Raw genomic sequence first — 26951 nt, forward strand, 5'->3', positions numbered from 1 at the left:
TTAAAATACCTTTGTAACAACTCTATCTCCACAGTTACAATAAAATCAAGTAACTATTGAAATTAGCTTCAAAATCCTACAACATTTACAGGGTGGAGAAAAAAGGAATTGGCTGTTCTGGAATGCTAGTAATTGCCACATAGGAGGGACTTCCTGCATGACAGAGTAAGGAGTACTGCAGACCTGTGCACCAGTGAAACTGGTAGAAATTTTTATTTTTATTTTTTTTAAGAACTTTTATTGAGATACAGTTAACAGACAATAAACTGCATATATTTAGAGTGTACAATTTGGTATTTTTTTTCTTATTACTAATGTATATATGGCAATCCCAGTCTCCCAATTCATTCCCCCCCCCAACCCTCCCCGCTTTCCCCACCTGGCGTCCATATGCTTGTTCTCTACATCTGTGTCTCTATTTCTGCCTTGCAAACTGGTTGATCTGTACCATTTTTCTATATTCCACATATATGTGTTAATATACGATATTTGTTTTTCTCTTTGATTCACTTCACTCTGTATGACAGTCTCTAGGTCCTTCCATGTCTCTACAAATGTCCCAGAAACTGGTAGAAACTATTTTTAAAAAGTTTAAGTTTCTGGAAATGGTTTCAAGGAGATAAAACAAATAAACATTTACTCAAAAAAATCTACTAAAATTCAGTAAGAACAGTGAGAGTTTGCTGTATTTGAACTGACTCACTCCTTTTCTTCCCTCTTCCAAATTCATTGACATGAAAACTCCATACCAGATTGATGTAACCAAGAACAAGGGTTCTCTCTCTCCCCAGCCACTATTTGGGGAGCTTTCTTCCCAGAAAGGGCAGGTGTCAGCACTTCTCATCCTGCCCCCAGCTACCTGCTACTGAGGCTAAATTCTTGGTGATTGCTGCTGAGAGGTAGGAGCTCCTTCCTTCCACCCACCCCCTATTCTGAAATGGAGGCTCTATGTCTAGGTGCAGTGGCCAGTAAAAATATTGGGGCCTTAATGTCAACCCAAGAACACCTGAGGCTACTGCTCCCTCCCCACCAACTGAGCACTCAGATCTAAAGCAAGGGACACATTGCCATATATACATTAATATGTATAAAATAGATGACTATTAAGAAAAAAACATCAAATTGTACACTTTAAATATATGCAGTTTACTGTATGTCAATTATATCACAATAAAATTCTTTTTAAAAGGAAAAAAATAAAGCAAAGGACACTCAGAAAAAAAAAAAGTATTCCATTGTTTTTACCCTCAACCACAGAGCTCTGGATCAGAAATTTTTCCTGGAGGGAGAAGTGAGCCATAAAACAGCGCCCAGCCTCTTCTCAAAGGAACTGACTTCACTTACTACAGTGTGGAAAAGCTGAAGCCTAAAGGTGCTCTTGAAAACAATGGAGGTTGTGGTGAAAGGTAACTGGGAGGCAATTGACAGACTCACTGGACATGGCTAAACTGAAGGCCAGTTAGTTTGTCTAGGAGATATAGGAAAATCTTATAGATAGATGGGAAGAGAGTGCTTAAACTCAGAACAATTAACAAACACTAACCTAGGGAACTGTTCCTTTTAAGAAGCCTGAATTTGATTGGTTCAGTTTGTGAAGCAATTTATTCTCCAGGAAAATGCTGAAAACAATAGAGTAATCGGTGAGCAATTAATGGAGTTGAACAGCTGGATGTGGTTCAGGAAAGAGGTTAATATTATCTGACAAAACCAGTCAGACATCACAAAGAAACTACAGACCAATATCCTCTATAAATATTAATGTAAAATCATCATCAAAATACTAGCAAACTGATTCCAACAACATGGAAGGAGAGGTGTGGGGTTTGGCAACACATCCTTATCTGCCTATCTGTGCTACAGTAAGTGATGATAAAATCTTAAGAATATGGGATCTCTCTCCTAGTCATTGTATGTTGGCCGTCTAGAAACTTAAAAAGGGTAACTGCCTCTCAGACTTGATCTAACTGTCACAATTTTCTAACCCTCACAAAAGTAAGAAGACAACAACATATAAAAAGAATTATATACCATGACCTTGTGGGATTAATCCCAGGAATGCAAGGTTGGTTTAAAATTAAAAAATCAATTAATGTGATATACTAATGGCTTTTGATAAATGCTTTTGACAAATAACACAATCTTTTATGATAAAAATAAGCAACAAACTAGGAATAAATGTGTAATTCCTCAGCCTGATAAAGGGCAAACATGAAAAATCCACAGTTAACATTATACTTAATGGTAAAAGACTGGAGGCTTCCTCCCTAAAATTAGAAACAAGACAAGGATGTTTACTCTCATTAATTCTGTTCAATATAGTACTGGCTGTTCCAGGCAGGATAATTAGGTAAGAAAAAGAAATAACAGGCATCCAGATTGGAAAGGGAGAAGTAAAACTATCTCTATTTGCAGATGATATATATTCTCATACACAAAATCCTAAAAAATCACCAAAAAAACTATTAGAACTACTATATGAGGTAAGTTGTTTTAACAAAATAACTACAAGACAGGAATACAGAAAACTATAAAAGATTGTTGAAAAAAGTTAAAGAAGATCTAAATAAAGAGAGAGATCCATGTTCAAGGATCAGAAGATTTAATATTGTTAAGAGGCGCTAGTCCCTAAACTAATCCACAGAATATTGCTGTTACAAACATTGCTGTACGTGGTTTTTTGTTATATACGTGAATGCAATTCTATTGTGTACACAGCATTCCCACACTTCTAATTACTATAGTTGTATATCATCTTAATTTCTAGCATGGAGAGTTTCTCAAAAATTTCTTGAATATTTTTGAATAGTTTTTCTAGATGATTAAACAAAATCTTTCCAGAATTTGTGAAAAATCTCATTAGGATTTGTATTATAATCATACTGAATTTTTTATTTAAGTCTTTAGCAAAATTTTATAGTTTTCTTAATACAGGTCTTGCATATCTTTACCCATTTGTATTTCTGGTTAGTATATAGTTTTCTTTGTGAGTACCATTTTTGTGTCGTATGTTTTAGCTGGTCATTCCTGATATGTAGAAATACTATTCGCTTTTACATGTTGATTTTGCATATATGCAATTTATAAGACTCCTTAATTAGTTCTAATAATTTTCCAGTTTATTCTCTTGAATATTCAAGGCATAAGGTTATAATATCGGCAAATACTGATATCCATTCGGTGTCATTCATTTGTTTCCAACACGTATACCTTTTACTGTTTTGTTTTGTTTTACTGGACTGGCTAAGACCTCACACACAATGTTGGACAATAATGGTATCCTTGTATTGTTCCTGATATTCAGAAGACAGTACATATTTGAAATCCTAAACTCTATAATAAATATTAAAAAATAATGACGTCATTTATGACTTCTAAAAATCTTTTCTTACAATTATGAAATTGTATTTTTGAACAGGTTCATCTATGGATTCATCTGTAAAAGTGTATTTGTGTGAATATTTTTCAAGAGATCATAAATATGTTCAACACCATGACTCCAACATCTTTTTACTTTAAAGGAATATCATGTGACTGAAATTAAAGAGTAAGACAAGAAAGTATGACAGCCAATTTAATTTAAAATGTTTTGTTATTTGCTTAAAATTCTCCTTGTTACATCAGGACATTATATTAACATTAAAGCATGTGCAGTGCTCTCACCTACACATGCTCTTGGGTGTCTTAACAGGAGTGAACAGGGGGTGGGAGAAGAAATCAGTCTGTATTAAAAAAGGACTTAATTCTTTTTCAGGGTAAAAGGCAAACCCAAAAGGTGTTACTGTACAGAGTTGCATGAGAACAATTTTTAGTTAGGGTAGCTCCTACCTCACTTGCTGTGTTTTATAGTATCAAAAAGCGTAATATACACAGGAAATGTAAACCTGAAAAATTCATACAGCATTCCTGATGGAAATGTTAAGGATTAGCTAATCCTGCTGTTTCAGTTATATTTCTACCACACAAAGTCTGTACTTCTGATTTTCAAAATCTCTAACATACTGTCACTGATAAATGTTTTCAGCAGTAAAATTTAAGCATACACTAATTTTTTACTTTTCTGAGTTAGAAACTTGAGAAAGAATGAACTAAAGAGTTTCACAGAAAAACAACTGCCTTAGGTTCAACAAATATACAAAGAAATAGAATTAAATAAGAAATAAATGGACTGCGTTAAATTAATTACAACTGGCTTTTCTTTCTATTGGCCTCTTGCTTTGCAATAAGAAATTACTGAAAGGATTGGCAGTTATTCTACATGATAACGTGCATATTATTTACTGATACTACTCATTTAACTATAATTAAATTTAAATTTTTGTAAATATTAACATTAACAAATATTTCCCTGAATAATATAACATTATTTTTCACCATTCTCAACTTTTGCTCTAATGTATTGAATCAACTGCATACTAAAAGGGAAAAAGCATATTAACATTTAAAATTACCTGGACCAGAAGTGTTACTGGGCCACTTTTGTCCACTTCTAGTATTTCACCATTCTTTGTGCCAACTAAAATATGACCATGTCCTAATGATATGGCACGTATAGATGGGTTATCTTCCAGGAGAAGACCTAAAATGTTAAATGGAGATGTTCTTCTAGGTATGAAGTTACTATATTACAAGGATGTATATATTGCCAACGATGCTATTTTGACAACACAAATCATGTTACAAGCTTGCTTTCTCCTCTATTTTGAGTATTCTAATAAATATACCACATTTTCCCCAATCATTCAATTTACTAACCTCAAAAGTAAGTAACACTTATATACTATAATTCTATGATTCTATATTACCCAAGATCCCCTACTACCAGTCTGACAACTGTTTCTTTTCCTTTTATATTTGCCTCTCATCCACCTCCTGACCCTCCTAGAGCATGTACAATATTCTGGTTAGTAATTTTAATTCAATTCGATTTAAGATTAATTCATTTCTGTTTACTGTGCCCTAGGCAGGCTTCAGAGATATAATGGTCAATGTGATAGAGCCAAGCTCCTGCCCTCACAGAGCATACAGTGAGGAAAACAGACCCTATGTGAGGAGCATATTGAAAAAGGAACCAAAGGGAATTTAGCCTTTTGGCGGGGGAAGAGGGGAGTGAAAGGAATCATTCTAAAAGAAACAATGTTTGAGATCTGAAAAATGAGTATGTGGTCAGGTAACTGGAGGACACAGGAGGGAGGAGAAAGGGGGAAATTCTAGGCAAAAGGGATAGCAAATCGTAAGGCCTGGAAGTCAGAGACAGAGTGCTGCAGTGCCTTAACGCACAAGGACAAAGGGCAAAGGAAGAAGGGCTTGCAAGGCTAGAGAGGGAGGGTCAACAAAACACTACGGTGAAACAAAAGGCCAAGTTTGAAAATAAATCCCTGACTGGTGGTAAATGTGACACTCTCATGGCGATTTTCTTTGAAAAATTAAAAATGTTAAAAACTAATATTAATAATCTTGTATTTGTTTATATTTTACTGTGTATCACTGAAAATAGATTTTGAAAGGACAGCAATGATTCTAGCATTCAGTTAAGTAGCTTCTCTTATTTAACTCTGATGCCTGTCTAGTAAAGAAAGAAAAATATACTCCATGTGCTCTACCTTAGTGACCACCACATTCATGAGCAATTAATATTTTTTCCTACAAATCTCAACATCTCAAATCACCTTTAGATCCTGGGGCCAATGCAGCTCTTTTTATAGCATAGGTCTTGAGACATCTTTCAAAGGAGTCATCCCAGAGAGCTACTACCCCATCTTTCCCTCCAGTTACGAATCCCTAAGAAAGTAAAAGTTAATAAAGATCTAAATATTTAAAAAATAATAAACTTCTTTTACATTGAAAAACCCTAAAGAAAAGAATATTTATAACCAAAAGTTGCAGCTTGTAAAAATCAGAAATTAGCATAGAATCCATTATGCTTTTTTAAATATCAACTTGGAATGTGCGAAAATATTTACTGTGACACAAAACATTCTACTTTCAGACTAGGACTTTTAGACAGTCTGCAATTTGGAACCATAAAGTAGCTCTATCACTTTCAGCACCTTCTCCTGGAGGCTTCATAATCCCAACCTTTAAAAAGAGAGAATAATGATAGCTATCTCACATGATGTGGTGATGACATATAAAGTACTTAATTTTTGGCACAGTGATTAATAAATACTAAGTTAAACTTTTTTTTAACAGCAGGCCTAAATCACTCTGGGTTCAGGAGTTTGAAAAAAGGAATAAAATATGGTCAGGAAGACTCTAGCTCACATATTATTATTGGGTAGCTCAGCTAACTAGAAAAGTAGTGCTCCTGTACTTGTGAAATGTTCTGTATTCCATGATCAAATTATGTTTAACTTAAAATTTGTTTAGGTTACTTACTTTTTCCAATGCATGCATACTGAACACGGGCCCATCGTGTGCTTTAACTGTCTTTACAAGAAAGATGTCTCTCCAGATACACACGTCTCCTGTGGATGTTCCAGAAAAAGCCATCTCTTCAGTCCATCCATATACTGCACACATCATTGTGTCATTTTTCCCCAGTGTGCCTACGTAGCCTTTTCTTCCAATCAATCCTCCCCCTGGTTCATAAAAAATATTATAAAAGTACCACTTTCAAAACATATAAAATTCAAAGCAATAAAATTTCTTTTCTACTGCTGTTCTTGTTTAAAGAGAAAGACATGTAACAGTAAGGAGAATTAAAAAGAAAAATACAGGTCTCTCAATCAGTGACTTGGGCAACACCTTGCACAGCTAAGGCAGCCACACCCACAGCTGCTTTCAGGTCACAGCTTTTCGGATAAACAAAAATATATACTGAGTCAGTTTAAATCCACCTTTTGATTAATTTTTAGAAAAAATTATATTATGTCATATTTAATACAAACAGTATAAATACAATAGTCTTCTATATCCATTATCAACTTACATAAAATTACTAAAACAATCAAAATGTATGCCAATCCCATCTCCCTTCTTTACCCCCTACTATTCTGAATGTGGTGTTGACTATTCTCACCCATTCCCTTGTATATATTTTACCACTTATTTATGAATTCTTAGGTAATGTCATCATTTTTCATGTTTAAAATTTTCTATGAATATTATCCTATATGTATTCTTTTGTAACCTTCTTTTTTTCATCAACAATTTGTTGTGGACTTTTATACATGTTGATTTGTACCCCTAGAAAACTAATTTTCATAACTATATGGCATTCCATTATATAAATATATCATTTTCCTATTAATGGGGACTTAATAAAGTTGCTTCCAAGATTTTGCTATTGCAAACAACGCTGCTTTAAACATTCTTGCAAGGGCCTCTTCTATAAAAGTGCAAGAGAGTCTCTAGGAATGCTTAGGAATGGTCAAAGGATAATCGCAAGAGACACAGCATATAGATGAGAGGTATCATTTCTGTTGCCAAATTGTTCTCCAAAATTGGTACACCAACATACACTCCTATTAATAGTGAAAGAAGTTCCTGTTGCTTCCCACCTTTCATGAACACTTGATATTATCAGACTGGGGAACGTGAAATACCAACTGAATTTTATTGTGGTTTTAGTTTACATTTTTCTAATTGTGAATGAGCTTTATCATCTTTTCCTGTTTTTACTAGTCATTCATTACCTATTGATATCTTTTGCCCATTCTTTCAAATGAACTCATTCATTCATTCATTTATGAATATATATATCCATATATTCAAGAAATATATATATGTATATATATATATACACACACACACACACACACCAGACAGTATGCAAGGTAGTGGGGGCAGAGCTATGAACAAAACAGACACGACAACAAAATTCCCTGCTTTCATGGAGCTTCCTGGGGAGAGACACTCAATAGATATGACAAATAAGTAAAATGTGCAGTTTGTTAGATGATGATGGGTGCTATGGAGAAAATGTAAACATAAAAGGGAGATAAGAAATGAGAGGGGTCCATTTTAAGGGTGGTTAAAAAAGGCTTCATTGAGAAGGTGGTATCTGCATGAAGACCTGAAGGAGGTAGCAAGAGTAAGCCACGCAAAAAAGAGTGTTCAAGACAGAGGGATCAGCAAACGCAAAGGCCCCAATGTAGGAATGTGACAAGAATCTTCAAGGAACAACTAAGGAGGCCAGTATGGAGTAGCAAGAAAGTAAGGGAGGTAGTAATGGGAGATGTCAAAGGCAGCATTACAGGCCATTGTATGGATTTAACTTTTACTCTATATGAGACGAAAAACATTTGGGTAGTGGAATGACAAGACTTGGCATATCATTACCAGGTTCATTCTGATTTCTGGGTCGAGGGAAATCTGAACTAGTGGCAAGGAGGAAAAGACTTAGAAGGCTATTCAAATCATCTGGGCAAATGATAAGGGTGGCATGGGTCTCGTGGTAGCACAGACAATGATGAAAAGTAGTCATATTCCAAATGTATTCAGAAAATTGTCTTTTCTTAAGAAAGCAGCTAGAGTTGTTAGTGCGCTTGCAAGGGCAGTTAAGTCAAGTGGTGTGGGGAGAAAAACAGATTAGACTTCCCTCAATAGAAGGAGAAGAAAAATCACAAATGTAGAGTGTAAACAACTGTTTAGACATGTTTTAGTGCATAGGTGAGAAGAGAAACTGATTAGCAACTGGAGGGTAGAGCTGAAAGAGGGTTTTTGTTTGGCTTTACTTAAGATGGAGAAATAACACCACATTTGTATGCTGAAGGGAAAGAGCTGGTAGAGAGGGAACACTGATGATGCAGGAGACAAAGGGAAGAAGAGTTGGAGTGACGTCCTTGAATAGGTGAGAGATGGGATCTAGTGCACAAATGGAGGAACTGGCTTTCACTAGAGCACAGATTACCCATCCAGAGCTGGGTCAGCAAACTATGGGCTGTGAGCCAAATCCTGCCACTACCTGTTTTTGTATGGTGCCTCCTGGAGCACAGCTACAGTGGTGACGTCTGCTTCCTTTTCTGCTCCCAGACCTTGCCTCCCTGACTTCTGGCTGCCAACTAGCAGCTGCCTGGGGCCTGAGCTGGTCACATTCACAAGTTGAGGATTTTGCTATGGCAACTGCTGGGCACCTACCAGTGAAATCACAGTCCGGGAGTTGCCTTGCCTCTGGCCATCTGCCCAAGTTGAGAAAGTAGGGCTCTCCAGGAGGAGAAGACACACTAGAATGTCACTAGAGCACAGTGAGGCTGACTATGGTCCCAGTGTGTCACTAGAGCACAGTGAGGCTGACTATGGTCCCAGTGTGTCACTAGAGCACAGTGAGGCTGACTATGGTCCCAGTGTGTCACTAGAGCACAGTGTGTCACTAGAGCACAGTGAGGCTGACTATGGTCCCAGCCCCAGCCCAACCTGCCAGTCCTGTTTGCTGTAGCAGGCTGATCTTGGAGGGAATGTCTCCAGTTAATGGCAACTGGGTGCAAACTGGGTAAGGCAAGGCAGGAGTTTTCTCCCTTGTTCTGTAAGTACCTACACAATATTCTTGATTTTGTCTCTGGGTCTGGGAAGTCTAAAATACTTACTATCTGGCCATTTACTGAGTTTTCCACCTCTGGTTTAGATAATCATTAATGAGTTTTCTGACAGACACACATATCATGTTCATATTGTACAATGTCATGTCATTGTTGCATTTAACAACTTTCAGTGGCTCCCTGCCCCACCAGCCATGGAATAGAGTTCAAATTCCTTACGGTAGAGACTGATAATTAATAACTTGAAATTCTCAAAGCCTATACCTGGGATAGGAGGTAAGAACCTCCCTTTTAGCCTCAGTCCTAAGTCATCTTTAACTTAGTTTACACAAAGCTATGCATTTAGAGTGTAGACAGATGATATTTATTCAGATTAATAAAGTGGTTACTTATTTCCCAGTTGACCAGTAAATTCTGGGTCAGAACCCTCAAAGTAAGGAACATTGAAATGCACCAAAGTCTTAACATTTATCCTTTTATAGTTCAGTTTCAGGTCTACTTTATGTCTAATCAAAGTTAAGGAAAAAAGTTATTCAATTGCAAATCTTTTCATTTTAGGGCTATTTAAGTCTCTTATTTCAAACAAATTTATAGTTTTCTTTCAATACCACAATAATAAGCATTACTTGCTGGGTATCTGCAATTCCAAATGACTAAGATACTCAAAAGTTTTGTTTAAATGAATGGGAATGAAAATTACAAATGTGAAGATACTTCTTTTTATTTTGTAAATAAAGAAAGTATTTATAAAAACAAGTCTGAAAATCGACTTGTGTCCTAAGTAGTTTACAATTTGACAGCTAATTCAACTTGGAATATCTTCACTGAGCCTATTCTTTTTAAAAAACATTTATTTTTATTATTTTTATTTTTTTTGGCTACGTCGGGTCTTAGTTGTGGCACACAGGATTTTTTGTTGTGGCGCGTGGGATCTTCGTTGCGGTGCATGGGCTTTCCTCTCTAATTGTGGCGCACAGGCTTCTTTCTAATTGTGGTACATGGGCTCCAGAGCGTGTGGGCTCAGTAGTTGCGGCATGCGGGCTTAGTTGCCCCATGGCATGTGCTATGCTAGCTCCCCAACCAGAGATTGAACCCGTGTCCCCTGCATTGGAAGGCAGATTCTTAACCACTGAACCACCAGGGAAGTTCCCAAGCCTATTCTTTTCTAACCTATGTTTCACTTCTCTCTATAGCTATGTTTTTTATCTGAAAGGTTTAAGTGTACTGAGATTTTGTCAATTTGCTGGAATTTAAAAGTACACTATTCGATTTGGAAAAGAGACTTTTTAAATTTTAAAACGTGAACTTCTACAGTCACTAATTTACTAAATGACTAAAGTAATATAACATTTCATTTCTATGTCATTGTTTAGCATATAATGAGTCTGACACAATTTCTCATTTTTAGTTTAGACTAAAAAACTATGTCTTTAACAGAAGAAGGGAGTCTGGAGATCACTTGACTAATCTCATAAGTTAAACTCTTTTGCAAATATGAATACTATATCAATGAAGCAAATAAATATGATAAAATAAATCTTAACATTTGTTTAAAATGTACCAAGATAACTGTGAATCATTTTTTTAAAAAATAAACTTTTCATTTTGGAAAATTCTAGACTTTCATAAAAGATGCAAAGATAACATATAGTGCTCTCATACACTCCTCGCCCACCCAGTTTCCCATAACATTAACATCTTACAATACTATAGAGTATTTGTCAAAGCTAAAAAACCAACATGTTTGATACATTACTATTAATTGAACTCCAGACTTCATTCAGATTTCACCTATTTTTCAACTAATGTCTCTTCAGTTCCAGGATCCAATCTAGAATACAACATTGCACTTAACCAAATCACTTTTAAAAGTAATAGTTTCTTAAATTTCAAAGGAGCAAAAAGAAGCACTTCCTTACCTGCTCTACGCCAAAATTTCATGTGTTTAATTCCAGCTGTAATTAACTTATCAGGCACGTACGGGTTCATCTTTACAACAAAAATCTTATCTTTACTTCCTCTGAAATAAATACCAAAATGTTTTAACTCTGAAGATAAATCTCTCCTGTAATAACCTTTTGCCTAATCCATATCCTATCTTGATTAATCCATTACTAAATGCTTGGCCCACTTGTCTCTCTGGTTTGGGCTATGTAATCATGCATCTGTACATTTGTTATTTTGTCATTATTTTAATTTATTAACTCTTCTCAACAGAATGTTAAAAGATAGGAACAGTGAGAACTGAACTTCTTTTGGATAGTACCTACTACAGTGCTGTGCATAGAGAATGCCATTTGTGGCATGAATGAGTTAAAGAAAAAAAATCTTTTACAGCACTCTGTTATAGCTTAATATAGTCTTTCCAAATACAAAATCCTCTTAAACTATTTTTTATTTGCATACTGTCTATATACTCTGAAAAAAGCATTTATGTGTATTTTAAAAGTGCTTTTATGTATCACTGTAGGGAACAGGAACTTAAAAAAGTAGTCTCTGACACCGTTGACTATTTCTTCCTTTAAAGCAATTGCTAACATTTTTTATTATTATAGAAATAATGCTCACTGTAGAAAATTTAGAAAAATGAAAACTGTAAGAGAAAATAAAAATAATCTATAACTTGTGATACATGTGTGCACATATCTCCTTTCACTCAAATATATGAGTATTTCATCATGTTTTCAATGACTATAGAATAGCTTATCTTACATTTATAGGAATTAACTCTACCTATAAATGGAGACATAGATAATAGCTACTTCCAACATCATATTATAGTTAAATTAAAAAGTGTGTTCACAAGGGATAAATCTACAAAGAATCCTGAAATTATTTGTCTTTTTACCACAATTACACGAGAGTGAGTCAAAAATTATCCACACTCTGGCTGCAGAATTTATTTTAATTCACTTTTAGAAAAGACAAATATATCATTTTCAACATACTCTCCCTGCTTTTCAATACACTTTATCCATGTGTCAACAAGCTTTCAAATTCCTTCATTTAAAAAAATGTTTTAGGCTGAGCTGCGAGCCACAAATGCACCACTGTCTTCACTTCTTCATCAGAAGTGAATCTTCATCCTCGAAGGGCTGCTTTCAGGGGAACAAACAGGTGAAAGGTTGATGCAGCAGGATCAGGACTACAGGGAGGATGCTTTAACACCTCAAAATGAAGTTTCTGCAGAGTGTCGACAGTGTGGGCAGAAGTGTGCAGGCGTGCACACCCTCAGACCACAAAAAACTGCACGCTGCTCTTCTTTCGTGCAGATCACAAGTGGGGCATCCATTTTTGCTTGCACCACAGTTACAAATGAACTGATGTAACACGTTCACACCTGCACAGCAGTTACTGGGGAGACAGTAGCCTTGAACGGAAAGTGCTGACAAGACAGTGCAGCCAACACAAGTTTTAATATAACTGCAGTGCGGATACTCCTTGACTCACTCTCATATTATGTATTCAATGGTAATAAAGATGGCAACAATTTTAAAAGTTTCGTGTTTGCTTGATTTCAAAACTGCTATGAGTCAAAAAAAAATTTAAGTCCAAAGTAATTTCAGTATTTTGTCAATGTGATTTCAAGTTTTTTCCCTACCTTGCTATTGAAAGTTTCTCTCCTTTTTTCCAGTCCCACAGCACAATAGTGTGACTATCATCTATTCCAACTGAAGCCAAACGTTTCCCATCCGCTATGAAAATTAATCAGAAACAGACTGACCATCAACGTTCAGAAGATAAAAAATACTCAGTACACATTCTGATACCACAGCTCTATATTTTATTTATTTATTTATTTATTTATTTATTTTAGCACTATATTTAAAATTTTGTAAAATATTGTTAAATGTTAGGCATACATACAAGCTATGAAAAAAAAAACAGAATTTATAAGGATGGGGAAGAATAGTTTCTCAACACATCTAAACCTATCTGCTGACTTTTTTCTCTGACTTCATTTATCTCATTTATCAGCTTAAGACAGCAGAAAGGAGGAAAAATATTTAAAAGATGAGAAGGAAAGGGAAAACTAAGAAAGAAGGAAGACGTGATATGCACCAATGAAATCCACCATAGGAACTCTACTGTGATATAAGAAGTCACAGGGATTACAAAAAGATAATCAAATGAAAAAGACATAGGTTACAAACACATCTTGCTGTTAATATGACTGTTTGTAGTGAAGGTCAATTATTTCAGTTGTTACTACTATCAAGCAACAAGTAATGACTATTAGACAAGTGACTATGCTAAGCCAGTCATGCTGGCAGGTGTGCATGTATTTGTAGGTTGTAAAGGCTCAATCTGTAATAAAACATTTGCCACTCTGCCACACTTTTTGCAAAGCTCAATTAGTTTGTTATTGCTACCAGTGGTATGTTTCTTGTTGACTCCTTTACCAATCAGTTTCTTCACCTTTGGCAGATATTTGTATGCATATATACATTCCCCCCACCCCCCAAACTGTACTATGAATAATTCACTATCACTTCAGTAGAGCAGCAGAAAGCACATATTTACTGTTTCTTAATATAAAATTCTCTATTAATGGTATTTCTCCCTCTCTTCCCTATCCATACCCTAGCTTTCATTGTAGATCTATCTGTGGTTGTTAAACTTCTATATATGTAGCAAAGAGTTAACATGATCTGAAATTATTTTAATAAGATAGACTGGAATTGTCACTTCATAGAAATGCTATAAAACAAGTATTTCAGTTCTCACCTCTTTCCTTCTTAGCTTTCACCCTAAACATTTTCAAAGTTTACTCTGTGGCTGCAAAACATTAAGTGAGATCAGGGTTTGCCCAAAGTGGGAGATACATACCACTGGTGGTAACTGAGACAGTTTCAGAGGTTATGTAGACAAACATTTTTTATTTTAACAGAAACATCTTTAAAATAACGGGTATTAAAATTACACTCATTAAATTATAGTTATAAACCACCCAGCAAACCCACACTTTCAGAGCCTTGATTGGTTAGGACAACAGTGTGCACATTTGATAAAAAAAAATTGTGAGAGTCAAGTTTAGGCAACACTGATTTAGACTAAAATGCTATGTACTGCCTCTGCATTTTGATCATTCTTACTGAGACAGAAAACTGTCTTACCTGAGAAATCAACAGCACAGACACCATATTGGTGGTAGCCCTTTAATACTGACAATGGTTTAATGGTCTCTGTGTCCCATATGTGAACTGAGGGATCCCTACCTACCTAAAACAGAAAGAATTATAAAGGTCATTTTATGCAATTAAATCATTTATTTTCATACCTATAAAAGGAAATAAGAATTTATAGCCTTTGTCATATTTGCTACAGATATTTATCAAATAAAAAATATAAAGCAGACTATATATGCAATCAACATTTTCCCCTCACATTTGTTGAAAAGCTAATGAGACTAGGCTCAGTGTTTCTAGGGATGTTCTACAACTACGTAGCTCCTAAATCTTATACATACTTCATCAATAAAGATAATGCTTACTGAGCATCTATTATTGGCAGTGTGACTATGCTAGGTACAATGAGCACTAAGACAATTAGATAAACTTTGCAAACTCATTGGGAAAATGAGATATTTTCAGTTAAAATAAGAACATCTGATAATACATGCTTAATGAGAATGAAAAGGTTGTAGAGAAAATCTTCATGGAAGAGATGCTACTTGACCTGGGCCAAGTGCAGGTCTTGGATAAAAAGAGAATCAAGCAAGCATATTCTAGGCTATGATAATGGTGTAAACAAAGATAGAGAGTTTAAAGCACCAAGCAGGTTAACAAGACTTAATTCTTTATTCCTTTAGACTCAAGTAATCAGTTTCTTTATACAGATTAAGAGATATAATAACTTTGCCTATGAAGGCAACTCCTGAAATAACTAATACAGCTGCCAATTATTAATTTTGATATTGATTTTACATACAGAGATAACAAAAAACAATACTGCAATCAGTCAATATTTCACTAAGTTATTAACTGCTTTCCGCTGTCTGTCATTTCTCTACAGATCTATTGTTTTCTATATAAGCTGGAAATCTAAACTACCATTTTGAGTTACTTTTGGTTTAGGTTTCTCCCAAGTGATATGAATTACACCCATTAATAAACTTTTTGTTTTTCTCATTAACCATTTTTTTTGGGGGGTGGGGCCATGGCGTGCCACATGGCTTGAGGGATCTTAGTTCCCCAACCAGGGATCAAACCCAGGCCCCTTACAGTGGAAGTGCACAGTCCTAACCACTGGGCAACCAGGGAATTCCCCTAATCTGTCTTTTTTGTTAGAGTCTCAGCTAAAAGCCTAGCACAGGAAGATATCTTTGGATATCCAGGGATGTCCTGTGGGCATAATGACTTTTAATTTAATTTGGCCCAAATTCCCTAAAATTCCAGAATCATGGTAGTAAATGACTAGTTCTCACAGTTTTCATTCCAGTGGTATAATAATGTCCACACTCCTTGCCACAGCACAGTGGGTACGTAATTGTGTTTTAAGAGGAACCATTTGGTGCCCCTTGAGGCCCCTGCCAACCCATTTAATTAGTTCTTCCACTAATGTCCATCATGCACTCTAAGATCTGAATACTTTGGGCTGCTCACAGTTATTTAAAGAAGCTATGTTTTATTTTTTGGGTTTTTTCCACCCTACTGTTACACATGATATAGCACACTTAAAATACTTTCCCCAACCTCACCTCTGTCAGGTAAACTGCTCAGCTCAAATGTCATCACTTCTATGAGTGTTTCCCTGATTCCATTAGGCACGATTAATCAGTCCTTTATAATATTTCAAGAGCACTTTATACATATCTCTACCCTGGTGGTTCTCAGCAGGGGGTGACTTTTGCCTCCCAAATGCTGTCTGGAGACATTTTTGGTTGTCACAACTGGGGTGGGTGGTGTTACTGGCATGTAGTATGCAGAGGCCAGAGATGCTGCCAAATATCCTATAATGTACAGGATTGCATTGTATACAAAAATGCAATTATCTTTACAACAAAGAATTACCTGGCCCAAAATGTCAATAGTGTCAAGGTAAGAAGCCCTAATCTAAACTTATGACCTTGTTTCACAATTTTCTGGCATGTCTGTCTTCCTCCACAGAGTATTAATGTTTTAACCATGACAAGAAGATGTTTTATTTATATCCAGAGTCTTTCCTAGTACACAGCACATGCTCTATGAATGTTTTTGAATGAATGGAAAAAAGGAGGGAGAAAAGGAGGGAAGGAAAGGAAGGAGAGAAAGAAAGAAAGAGGGGAGATATAAACAGAGGGAGGGAGGAGGGGAGAAAGAAAAAGGGAAGAGTTTTCTCTTCTTTCAGGGAAGCTACATAGGATGATGCAAATTGCCTACCCCCACCCTCAATACATCCCAAAAGGTATACTTACCCCGTGTTTAAAGCCAAACACGGGGTAAGTATACCTTCTGGGATTTAGGCTTTACCACTTATTTGCGGAGAGATTTTTGAGAAAATTATCTGATTTTTTTAAACCTAAACTTCCTCATTTATAAACTGGGGGAAACGGTTTCACTCTCATAGATGTGAGGTGAGAATAAAATAAATATACATTAAGAAACTAGTAAAGTGCTTACAGTAAGAATTTATAAATATCACCCTTTCCCTTCCTTCTCTAAGAATATCCATGCAGAGAGGTATCAGTTACGACTTTTCTCTGTGTTCTCTACTTTGGTAAACCTGAATAGGTTACTGTCATGATTGTAAAATAAAAACATAGTCATCCTGTTTGTCACAGAACATTTCTTAGATAACTTACATTATTTTAGATAATTAAAAAACCAGATTTCTAGTTGTTATGTTTTTTATAATTTTTACTCACAAATTAAAAAATTTATTCATCACAAATTATCCTGACAGAAAAAAGTTAAGCCAGAGCTCATAGTTTCAAATTCAAGCTACAATAATGATAAGTAAAACAACAAAACTCTAAGGAAAACTATAAGAGAAAATTTTTATTAGTAATATGAAAATAAAATCCCATTTCTAAAGAATTCATTTCCTAGAAAACAAAAGATAAGGAAAAAAATAGACTAACCTAACTTTAAACCCAAACAAAGGTCTCACCTATCTTGCCTGTTGTCACATAGTCTTTCAAAGGACCTACCTGGCCTGTTGCCACGTAGTCTTTCAAAGGATGAAGAGCCAGGCAGAGAATATCATCGTCATGACCCAGGTAAAAGCGCTGTGTGTTCTGTTGTCGATTATAAATGACACCCACTGCTGCCACATGGTACACAATTTCACCAATTTGAGTATAAAACAGATTACTTCGACAGTCATAACCTCTGTAACTAAATTTAGAAAACAAATCATACAACATTAACTCTGAACTCAATGATAAATATGGACTATTTAGATGACATTCAATTTCCAGTTTAAGATACTGAACAATTTTTAAAAAATACGAATATCTCAGATCCCATAAACTTTTGTGAATTGCTCTGATTACAAACAGTTAAATCCAAGCTACAACGACTCAGTGAAAAAAGGTGCAAAAAAGTGTATACTGTACACTACTATTTGCATAATACTAAATATACTATAAAGCAAAAAGTTTTTTTATTTTTACAAATGAAAGGGTATAGAAAAGAATACATATTTGTATTTGTTTGTATTATATTATGCATAAATATTTCTGAGACTAAATAACAGTGATTCCCTTTGGGTGGGGGGAAAACTGATGGCTGGGAGGGCAGAGGTGAGAAAAAGATTTTCAGAGTGCATCCTTTTATACACATTGTTGAACCATGAGAATACATCAACATAGATTACAAAAATAAGTTTAAACAACAATTTCAAAATATTATACACATCTAGAAAAAAAGTTGCCAAATCCTCTCAAAAATGATCAATACAATTTCATTCTTCAGGACTTTCTTTGCACTTCAAAGAAACCCAATTCATAAAACGTAACTGCAGAGAAATACTGCCTATTTTAGCCATATGCAGCAACATGGATGGACCTAGAGATTGTCACACTGAGTGAAGTAAGTCAGACAGAGACAGACAAATATCACATACTGCTTATATGTGGAATCTAAAAAAATGATACAAATCAACTTATTTATAAAACAGAAACAGAGTCACAGACATAGACAACAAACTTATGGATACCATGGAGGGAAAAGGAGGGGAGAGATAAATTGGGAGATTGGGATTGACATATACACACTACTATATAAAATAGACAACTGATAGGGACCTACTGTATAACACAGGGAACTTTACTCAATACTCTGTAATGGCCTATATGGGAAAAGAATCTAAAAAAAAGAGTGGCTATATGTACATGTACAACTGACTCACTTTGCTGTACACCTGAAACTAACACACTGTAAATCAACTATACTCCAATTAAAAAAAAAAAACACAAATGCTTCCAAACAAACAAATACTGCCTATTTTAACAATGGAGGAAAAAATACTTTTACTAAATATATCTGTTTACTTTTTCAAATTCTTGAAAACATTATAAGCCAGGTAAGACAGCGATTACTAGGTGAGGGGAAGGAAAGAGCTGGATTGGCGACTCTGTTTTCCCAGGGTGAACTCTGAGACCTGTTTTGCCAGATGTTCTAAGAGAATCCAGAAACTGTATTTTATTGAAATTAAAATATAAAGGTCAAAATGCTTAGGCCAAAACAAGCTACAATATCATTCCAAATCAGACATATTTAGGGGAGATGATAATCTCTCACATTTCACTTATTTTTGTTTGTTTAACGAGATCCATTTCTATAAATATAACACTAAATTTTCATGAGACAAATTAAATTTTTATTTAGTAAGCACTTCTATAGCGCTTATTATGTGCCAGACAACACTCTAAATCACAAGTATTGACTTATTTACTCCTTGCCAGAATCCTATGAAGTAAAGTACTGTTATCTCCAGTTTACAGATGGTGAAACAGAAACACAGGGAGGTTAAGTGACTTGCTCAAACTCACACAGCTAGTAAATGTGAATCAAAATTCAAACCCATAAATGCCCATCAACAGATGAATGGATAGAGAAGATGTGGCACATATATACAATGGAATACTACTCAGCCATAAAATTGAGTTATTTATAGTGAGGTGGATGGACCTAGGGTCTGTCATACAGAGTGAAGTAAGTCAGAAAGAGAAAAACAAATACCATAAGCTAAACATACATATAGAATCTAGAAAAGTGGTACCGATAAACCTAGTGACAGGGCAGGAATAAAGATGCAGACATAGAGAACGGACTTGAGGACACAGGGAGGGGGGAAGGGAAGGCTGGGATGTAGTGAGAGAGTAGCATTGACATATATACACTACCAATTGTAAAACAGATAGCTAGTGGGAAGCTGCTGCACAGAACAGGGAGATCAGCTTGGTGCTCTGTGACTACCTAAAGGGGTGGGAGGGAGGCTCAAAAGGGAGGGGATGTGGGGATATATGTATAAATATAGCTGCTTCACTTTGTTGTACAGCAGAAACTAACACAACATTGTAAAGCAATTATACTCCAATAAACATGTATAAAAAAATTCAAACATATAAATGAAAAGTAGTCATTTTATACCCGTGAACAAAGTGTAATCGAATACTATTTCCTGGAGGCCGCTCTCTTCTTTTAGAAGTACCACTTTTTTGTTTCTCTTTGTATTGTTCTTTAAGCTGAGGTAGATCTTCTTTGTAAACCTTTAAATAATGTACATAAGTAGAAATATTCTTAGAATATAAATTAATAAAAGTGCTGTAAATTCCTAATGTAACTTCAGACATTGTGGTTATCACTAAAGTTTTAACAACTGTCTTATATAGGAAGATTCTTTATGAAATTTACTTCCATGGAAAGACAAACTTATTTACATTTTCTAAGTATCACACTGACAAATATATATTTAGTTTCCATGAAATTTTTATCCTTTGTAAGAGAATATTTTAAAGCAAATAAATGGAAGTGTACTGAGACAAAAAGCACATATAACATATAATAAAATACAATACAGGCACAGTTAGTATATCAAGCACATACTATAAATAACATTTTACACAAGTATACTTTAACTCTTAAAGGGGGAAACAGCCATACATTTCTTGGAAAATTAAAAACCACAAAAGATAACAATCGATAAGTAAACAACAGGGAGCAAGATCAAGAAGAAACTAGACTTTTTTAGGAAAAAATCATGTGGTAATAAAAACTACCTGTCGACGGTAGGTGAGCTGTGTCTCTTGCTCAATTTCAGAATCCAGTTCTGGTACATCAGACAGATCTGAATCTGATTCATCACTATTAGAGTCAGCCAGACTTTCTGTAATTTAAAAAAATGAAACATTACTTGCTCAAAGAAGATTCATTTTCAAAACAGCACAATAAAATTAAAGATTAAGAGCTGACTGTGCCAACTGACATGGAGACAAGCCATGAAACAATCAAATGAAATTACCTACTCAAGTGACACAGATGTCAGTAAACTGTACTACCGATTATCCTCCTCTCCACTCACTGCAAACTCAATAGTTCCTTTAAATCCCTTCACTGGCTCCCCAATGACCGCTACATCAAATTTAAATGTCTGTGCAAATATAAGTGAATATAACCTATAATAAACATGAAAAATAGCTAGAAATTACTATATGCAACAGATGAACTGACATTAGATAATTTTTCTTTGTCAAAAAAACCATACATGAAACCTAGATACCCATCTACCAGAGAATACGTTGTTTGCTTTACTAATGTATGTTTTTCACTCATCATTTGATAGATTAAAGTGTAACCAAAAGTACTCTGTGGTCCATGTTCTGTGACATCTGATTTTAAACATTTAGACTTAATATTTTAATTTAAAATTTACACTAATAATAATCTATACTGTTAACAAATAAGGCTTGTGTACATTTCAGTAGTAAAATTGTTATTTGGGGGTTATTGAAGAGTTATTTGACAGAGAAATTGTTTAGGCAGTGTGTACTACTCACCTTGGGGTGCTATGTGAAGAGCATCTTTTAGTTTTCTTTCAGGAATAAATTTCCACTGAAAGACAGAATGATCTGCTCCACCAATAGAAATAACCCACTGATAATCATGTGACCATCTGACATTAGTTACGTGAGCTGAATGGCCAATGTATTTTTTAAACTTGGCCCCTATAACAAAAATATACCTTTAAATTGATAAACAAATGCCAACATACACACAAAAAAACCACTATAAACAACAATTTCTATACCTGAACCAATGCATCCTACTTTTACCACCTTAATTACGAGCAAAGGGGAAAAATGTTAATTCAAAAATTCACTGAGTGAACAAATGAATGAGTGTACATCAAGGGATGTAAATCTCTGCTCTACTGATTCACAATATAATTTGGTAAGAATCACAAGGGCTGTGACACATTATCTTACTACTCTGAGAAAAGCCTGCAGCCACAAGGGGATCAACTGTTTTCATATTAAAATATTTGAATATTTTGGCCTGAGGCTTTTGGTCTTAAGTGCCATTGACCAATCTACTCCCCCACTATTCTCAGCCCTAGCTGAGAAGATCCTTTTAAAACTTAAATCATCAACAAAATACTAGCAACATATGAAAAGGACTACACACCATAACCAAATGGGATTTATGCCAGGAATGCAAGATTGGTTCAATATACAAAAATCGATCAATGTAATATACCACACTAACCAAAATAAAATATGTCCAGTTGTCCCAACAACTATCTTTTATAGTCATTTTTAAAACATATATATTTTGTATAATGTCCTTCAGTGTGGGTATGTCTGATGTTTCTTCATTATTAGATTCAGATATGTTTTTTGCACAGGCAATATTGTGTCCTTTTGGATACATCATTTCAAGGGGTACAGTTCTATCATTAGTGATGTTAAGTAGTAGCATTTGGTTAAGGTGTTATACACCAGATTTCTCCAACTATAAAGGATTTGTTTAACTTTCTGGCTAATTTTTTAAAAATCTGTGTGATGATAGGAACCATTTTTGTGGTTCTAAGTTCAGAATACATTTTCTATATCCTGCTTAGATAAACTTGGTATTTGGCAACATGTATATGTCCCTGTTAGAGTACCCTAAACACAATAATGTTTGGCTTCATTTTGATAATGTTTTAAAAGTTTTATATGTTTTATAAGGCTTGTATTTCAGGATGGCAAAGATCCATCAATTACAAATCGGAGAAAAACTTTCACCTTGGCTATGAATTTAGGGCTAGACATCTTAATCAAAGCATAAAAGATCTGACCAAAACTATATAAATTATAATTTACTGCTGCCTAACACTAATGCTATTATTTTAGGAATTAATTTTTTATGTAGCTTAATAGAAGTCATAACCTTCTAGATGGGTAACTTGTCACAATTCACTCCACAATCTGATAAGGTAAGATTCAGTCCCATTCCTCTTATATGAGAATGCATTATTTGCCTGTTAAGAGGGCTTTGGCTATTACTTCCTTTGATGGGGCCCTTTACATACTTAGGCACCAGAGAGTCTTAAAAGGTAAAGCCAGAAATTTCAGCAAATAAAATTCCAAGTTTTTAAGATGTACTAATTTTGTCATGTTTAAAGCAAATGAAGAGAGTTATCTGAGTGCCTATTCTAATTGACTATATTGGGTGATAGCTCCAAGAGAGGTGTAGATAATCCTGTAAAGCCTTTCAAATTATTTTCTCTGTGACTTTTCAAAGATCACTTCCTCTGGAAGAACAAAAGCAATTCAACAAGAAAGCTATGGAATAAACCTAAGGGAAGCCAGTTATTTCTAATCAAAGTGATTTTATTAATAATTATTCAATAACCAGCACTGTTTATCTAACTATGATAAACAGTTTATTTTAAAAGTAAACCTAGAGGATTTCCCTGGTGATGCAGTGGTTAAGAATCTGCCTGCCAATGCAGGGGACACCGGTTCGATCCCTGGTCCGCGAAGATCTCACATGCCACAGAGCAACTAAGCACATGTGCCAGAACTACTGAGCCTGTGCTCTACAGCCTGCTACTACTGAGCCCATGTGCCACAACTATTGAAGCCTGTGCACCTAGAACCTGTGCTCCACAACAAGAGAAGCCACTGCAATGAGAAGCCCGCGCACCGCAATGAAGAGCAGCCCTGCTCACCACAACTAGAGAAAGCCTGCGTGAAGCAAAGAAGACCCAATGCAGCCAATAAATAAATAAATATTAAAAATAAAAGGTAAACCTAGATATCACATCTTTTAAGAAGGGACCATGATGTACCAAGACCAACCATATCCTCTTACATGCTTTCAGAATTCCCTGTTATTATCCCATGTGATTATCCTTATGACACTACAATGTAATAGTCTACTTACTTGTTAACTCCTCTAATAACTATAAGCTCCTTCAGGACAGGATGGTATCCTCTTTCCCATACATCCCTAATGCCTGATATACAGCAAACATGCATTAGGTATTTGAAGAAAGAGAAAGAAAGGAAAAAAAAAAAGATCACATTTTCCCTCACTCTACCTATACACTTGAGTTGAAATGCTAGATTGTAGAGAGGGAAGAAGAGTAGTGAAGGAGACTGAGAAAGTATGAATTCCAACCCTTATGATTCACTGAAGGGGACAAAAAGTCTGACATAAAGAATATTAGCGTTGAAATCAAAAGCCTAGAGCTTCAGTGTCATCTTGACTACTTAATAGCACAGGAGCTTGAACACATCACTTAACTTCTCCTAGACTCTATTTCCATTTTAGTATAAATTGGATTATAAGCTCTTAAAGTCCCTTCATTATTAAAAACTGACCTATGATAGGAAATGATAAAAGAACAGTTAAGGCCTAAACAGTATGTCATCAATTAGGATTAATACCTCAGAGAAAAGATTTATCAAAGCAAGCTAGAATGGTCACAGAAGCTTTCCTAATTTAAATGAGAAGAGAATGATAATTCTTGGTGAGAATAAAGCAATATACTGAAATATTTATGTTTTAATGATCCCATTTCTTTCCCAATTTATTTTAGGTATATTTTAACACAAAGTTAACATGAGCTAAATCTCTTCAATAAATTGTTAGCAATACGACAAAAGATTTTTTTCCCATTTAACATTTTGATAATCTTAAAACTTCTAGATATAAAATGTATGAGAATATCTTTTTTGACCCTAGTAAAAAGTAGAATTCCTTAATACACAAAACAGCACTGCTCAGGGAAAAAAAAAGAGAAACTGATGTGACTGCACTGAAATAAAAACTAGTCAACAAAACATCCTTAAGAAAATAAAAAGACAAGTCACAAACTCAAAAAAGGCACTTGTAATCCATAAAAATTACAAATCATTTGTATCTATAGTATATAAAATTACTTCCATAAAAAAATAGAAAATAATAGACTAACAAAATATGCAAAAGACATGAACATGTTAGAAGAGGAAATGCAGAAAATCAAAAACTACTGGAAAAGATGGTCAACCTTATTAGTAGCTAGACAAATATAAATTAAGACAATGTGACATGATTTATACTAACTAGATTTACAAAAATAAAAAGTGTGGCAATGCCAAGTGCTGAAGAGGATGTAGATCAACAGGGTTTGTAAAATGGTATTTTTACAAAATTTGTAATTTGGCATTTTCTTATATCTCTATGACCCGGCAATTGCACTCCTAAGTATACATCTTTAAAAAACTTGTATATCATAACAAAAGACTGAAAAGACCCCAAATGTCCACTGACAGGAGAATAAACACATGAATTGCATTACATTTTCACAACAGTATTTTATAGCAATGGAAAACAAATACACTAGAGCTACATGCAACAATATCTTAGAAATCTTAGAATCTTATAAAAGTGGCATTAAGTCCCTATCACAAATCTGTTTTACAGTTTGATATTTGTTTTGTTTTTTCAAAGAATTTTCTCCTGGAATCTAAAAAATATTTTTACAAAATATAAATTTTCATTGGTCAGTAAGAACTGAAAGAGTCTTGGCAATTATTAACAGTCATGAAGGTGCTAGATTAAAGCAACCCTGTCTTCACCTCTCCATCCTCCCCCAACCTGCCTCCTCACCCTCCACCACAGCCTCTGTGCTGCTGCCTGGGAAGAGTCTGATTACTTGAGAGAGATTATGGTCAAGAGCAGGAGAATCTAGAGAGAAAGAGGATAATAATGAACAAAAAAAAGAAAAGAGAGAGAGAGAGTAACACTTTGGGCTGGGATTTGAGGGGCTAAATGTAGAAGAGGATCATTCTGGGCTAACCTCGTACATTCTGTGTTTCAATTACAATGACTCTGCAACATAAGCCACTTCTATTATTTAACTTCTTTCCACGTTATGTAAAAGCTTCATTTCTTAGAATGTAATGCATATTACCTAAGTGGATATCTAAAATACATTAATACATCAGACACAATCTTTTCCCAAACTTTAGTTGGATCAATAGTACAACTTACTATAATGAAATAATGTACAACTTCATAACTAATCTAAAAGAGAGATAATTTTTCTAACAATACTGCTAGCTTTATGCAACTATGTAAATTCAATAAATACAGAATTTTAAAATACTTCTACTAATCCTTTAAATATGGGCAGTAGTTGCCTGCCCATAGTCTCAAGCTGACTCACAAGTGCCTAGAAATAAAAACCCTTATCATAAATTTCTAACAAAAATCTAAAAAAAGAGAAAATAAGAAAAATAATTTATACTTATATTCTTGAAGCAGTAATTGAACAAACTAACTTTTCTTAAAGACTTTGGTAAAATATTCCTACAGCAATAAGAAGACTACTACACATTTTATAAATGAAACAAAATAAGCAATAAAAATACTGTCTTCCCTGTTGCAAAAGATAAAACTTATGAGTAAATCCCATTCATTTGACAAAGAAAACTCAGAAAATTACTTTTTTTCTGCATAGAGGTCAGTATATGAAACAGTGAGTAGAAGCAATGTGTAAGATTAATATCATCATGATTAATCATATTGATTCTCACACCTTCTAACTAGGCAAGTATCATTTTCATGAAATCCTTCACCAAACAATCAGTACACATATTTTAAAAAGCATAAATCCTCTTATTTATCTTAAGACAATGTTCTGCAAGAAGACTTTTAAGAGAGAGGTTAATTAATAATATTTTGAAAGAAAAGATACCTTTTCTTAAACAAGGATATCGAAATAGTTTTACAATTCCATAGTCATCAGCTGAAACTAAAACTTGGCCAATATAGTTTCCATCCACTGAGTTTATATCATTGATATCTGAATATTTGGGCCAAATTCCATTTACTTCAAGGCCTGAGACACATGTCCATGAAGCCCAATGAACACCTTTTATTTCTTCTTTATTTGTCATTTCTTTTCCTCCTAAAAATAAATCGGAGTTTTAATTTAAGAAGTTATTTCCTTTGATCTTTATTGAAGCATAAACTGTACTGATAACATGGTAAACTTCAAAATTTAAATATCTTC

The 26951-nt window shown here is 34.6% G+C and overlaps 1 protein-coding gene across 10 annotated transcripts in view; it reads right to left on the minus strand.

The window, feature by feature from the left end:
- The window catches only part of EML5 (EMAP like 5), a 163951-nt gene that overhangs the window by 66097 nt on the left and 70903 nt on the right, over nucleotides 1–26951 (minus strand). For 8 of the 10 annotated variants that reach the window (XR_009053392.1, XR_009053391.1, XM_057733803.1 and 5 more), the window contains exons 10-20: nucleotides 26634–26846; nucleotides 21460–21627; nucleotides 20683–20789; nucleotides 20054–20172; nucleotides 17604–17794; nucleotides 14594–14695; nucleotides 13078–13171; nucleotides 11396–11496; nucleotides 6376–6578; nucleotides 5667–5778; nucleotides 4449–4576 (exon numbers count right to left, since the gene is read on the minus strand). Coding sequence is in view for 8 of the 10 variants with exons in the window: in XM_057733803.1 (XP_057589786.1) it covers nucleotides 4449–4576; nucleotides 5667–5778; nucleotides 6376–6578; nucleotides 11396–11496; nucleotides 13078–13171; nucleotides 14594–14695; nucleotides 17604–17794; nucleotides 20054–20172; nucleotides 20683–20789; nucleotides 21460–21627; nucleotides 26634–26846 (1538 nt within the window). In the remaining 2 variants the exon portion in view is untranslated. The remainder of the gene's footprint in view (nucleotides 1–4448; nucleotides 4577–5666; nucleotides 5779–6375; nucleotides 6579–11395; nucleotides 11497–13077; nucleotides 13172–14593; nucleotides 14696–17603; nucleotides 17795–20053; nucleotides 20173–20682; nucleotides 20790–21459; nucleotides 21628–26633; nucleotides 26847–26951) is intronic. The other 2 variants (XM_057733802.1, XM_057733805.1) reach the window with 2 other exon arrangements.

Source organism: Hippopotamus amphibius, chromosome 4 (genome assembly GCF_030028045.1).
Source record: "Hippopotamus amphibius kiboko isolate mHipAmp2 chromosome 4, mHipAmp2.hap2, whole genome shotgun sequence".
Taxonomy (NCBI): Eukaryota; Metazoa; Chordata; class Mammalia; order Artiodactyla; family Hippopotamidae; genus Hippopotamus; species Hippopotamus amphibius.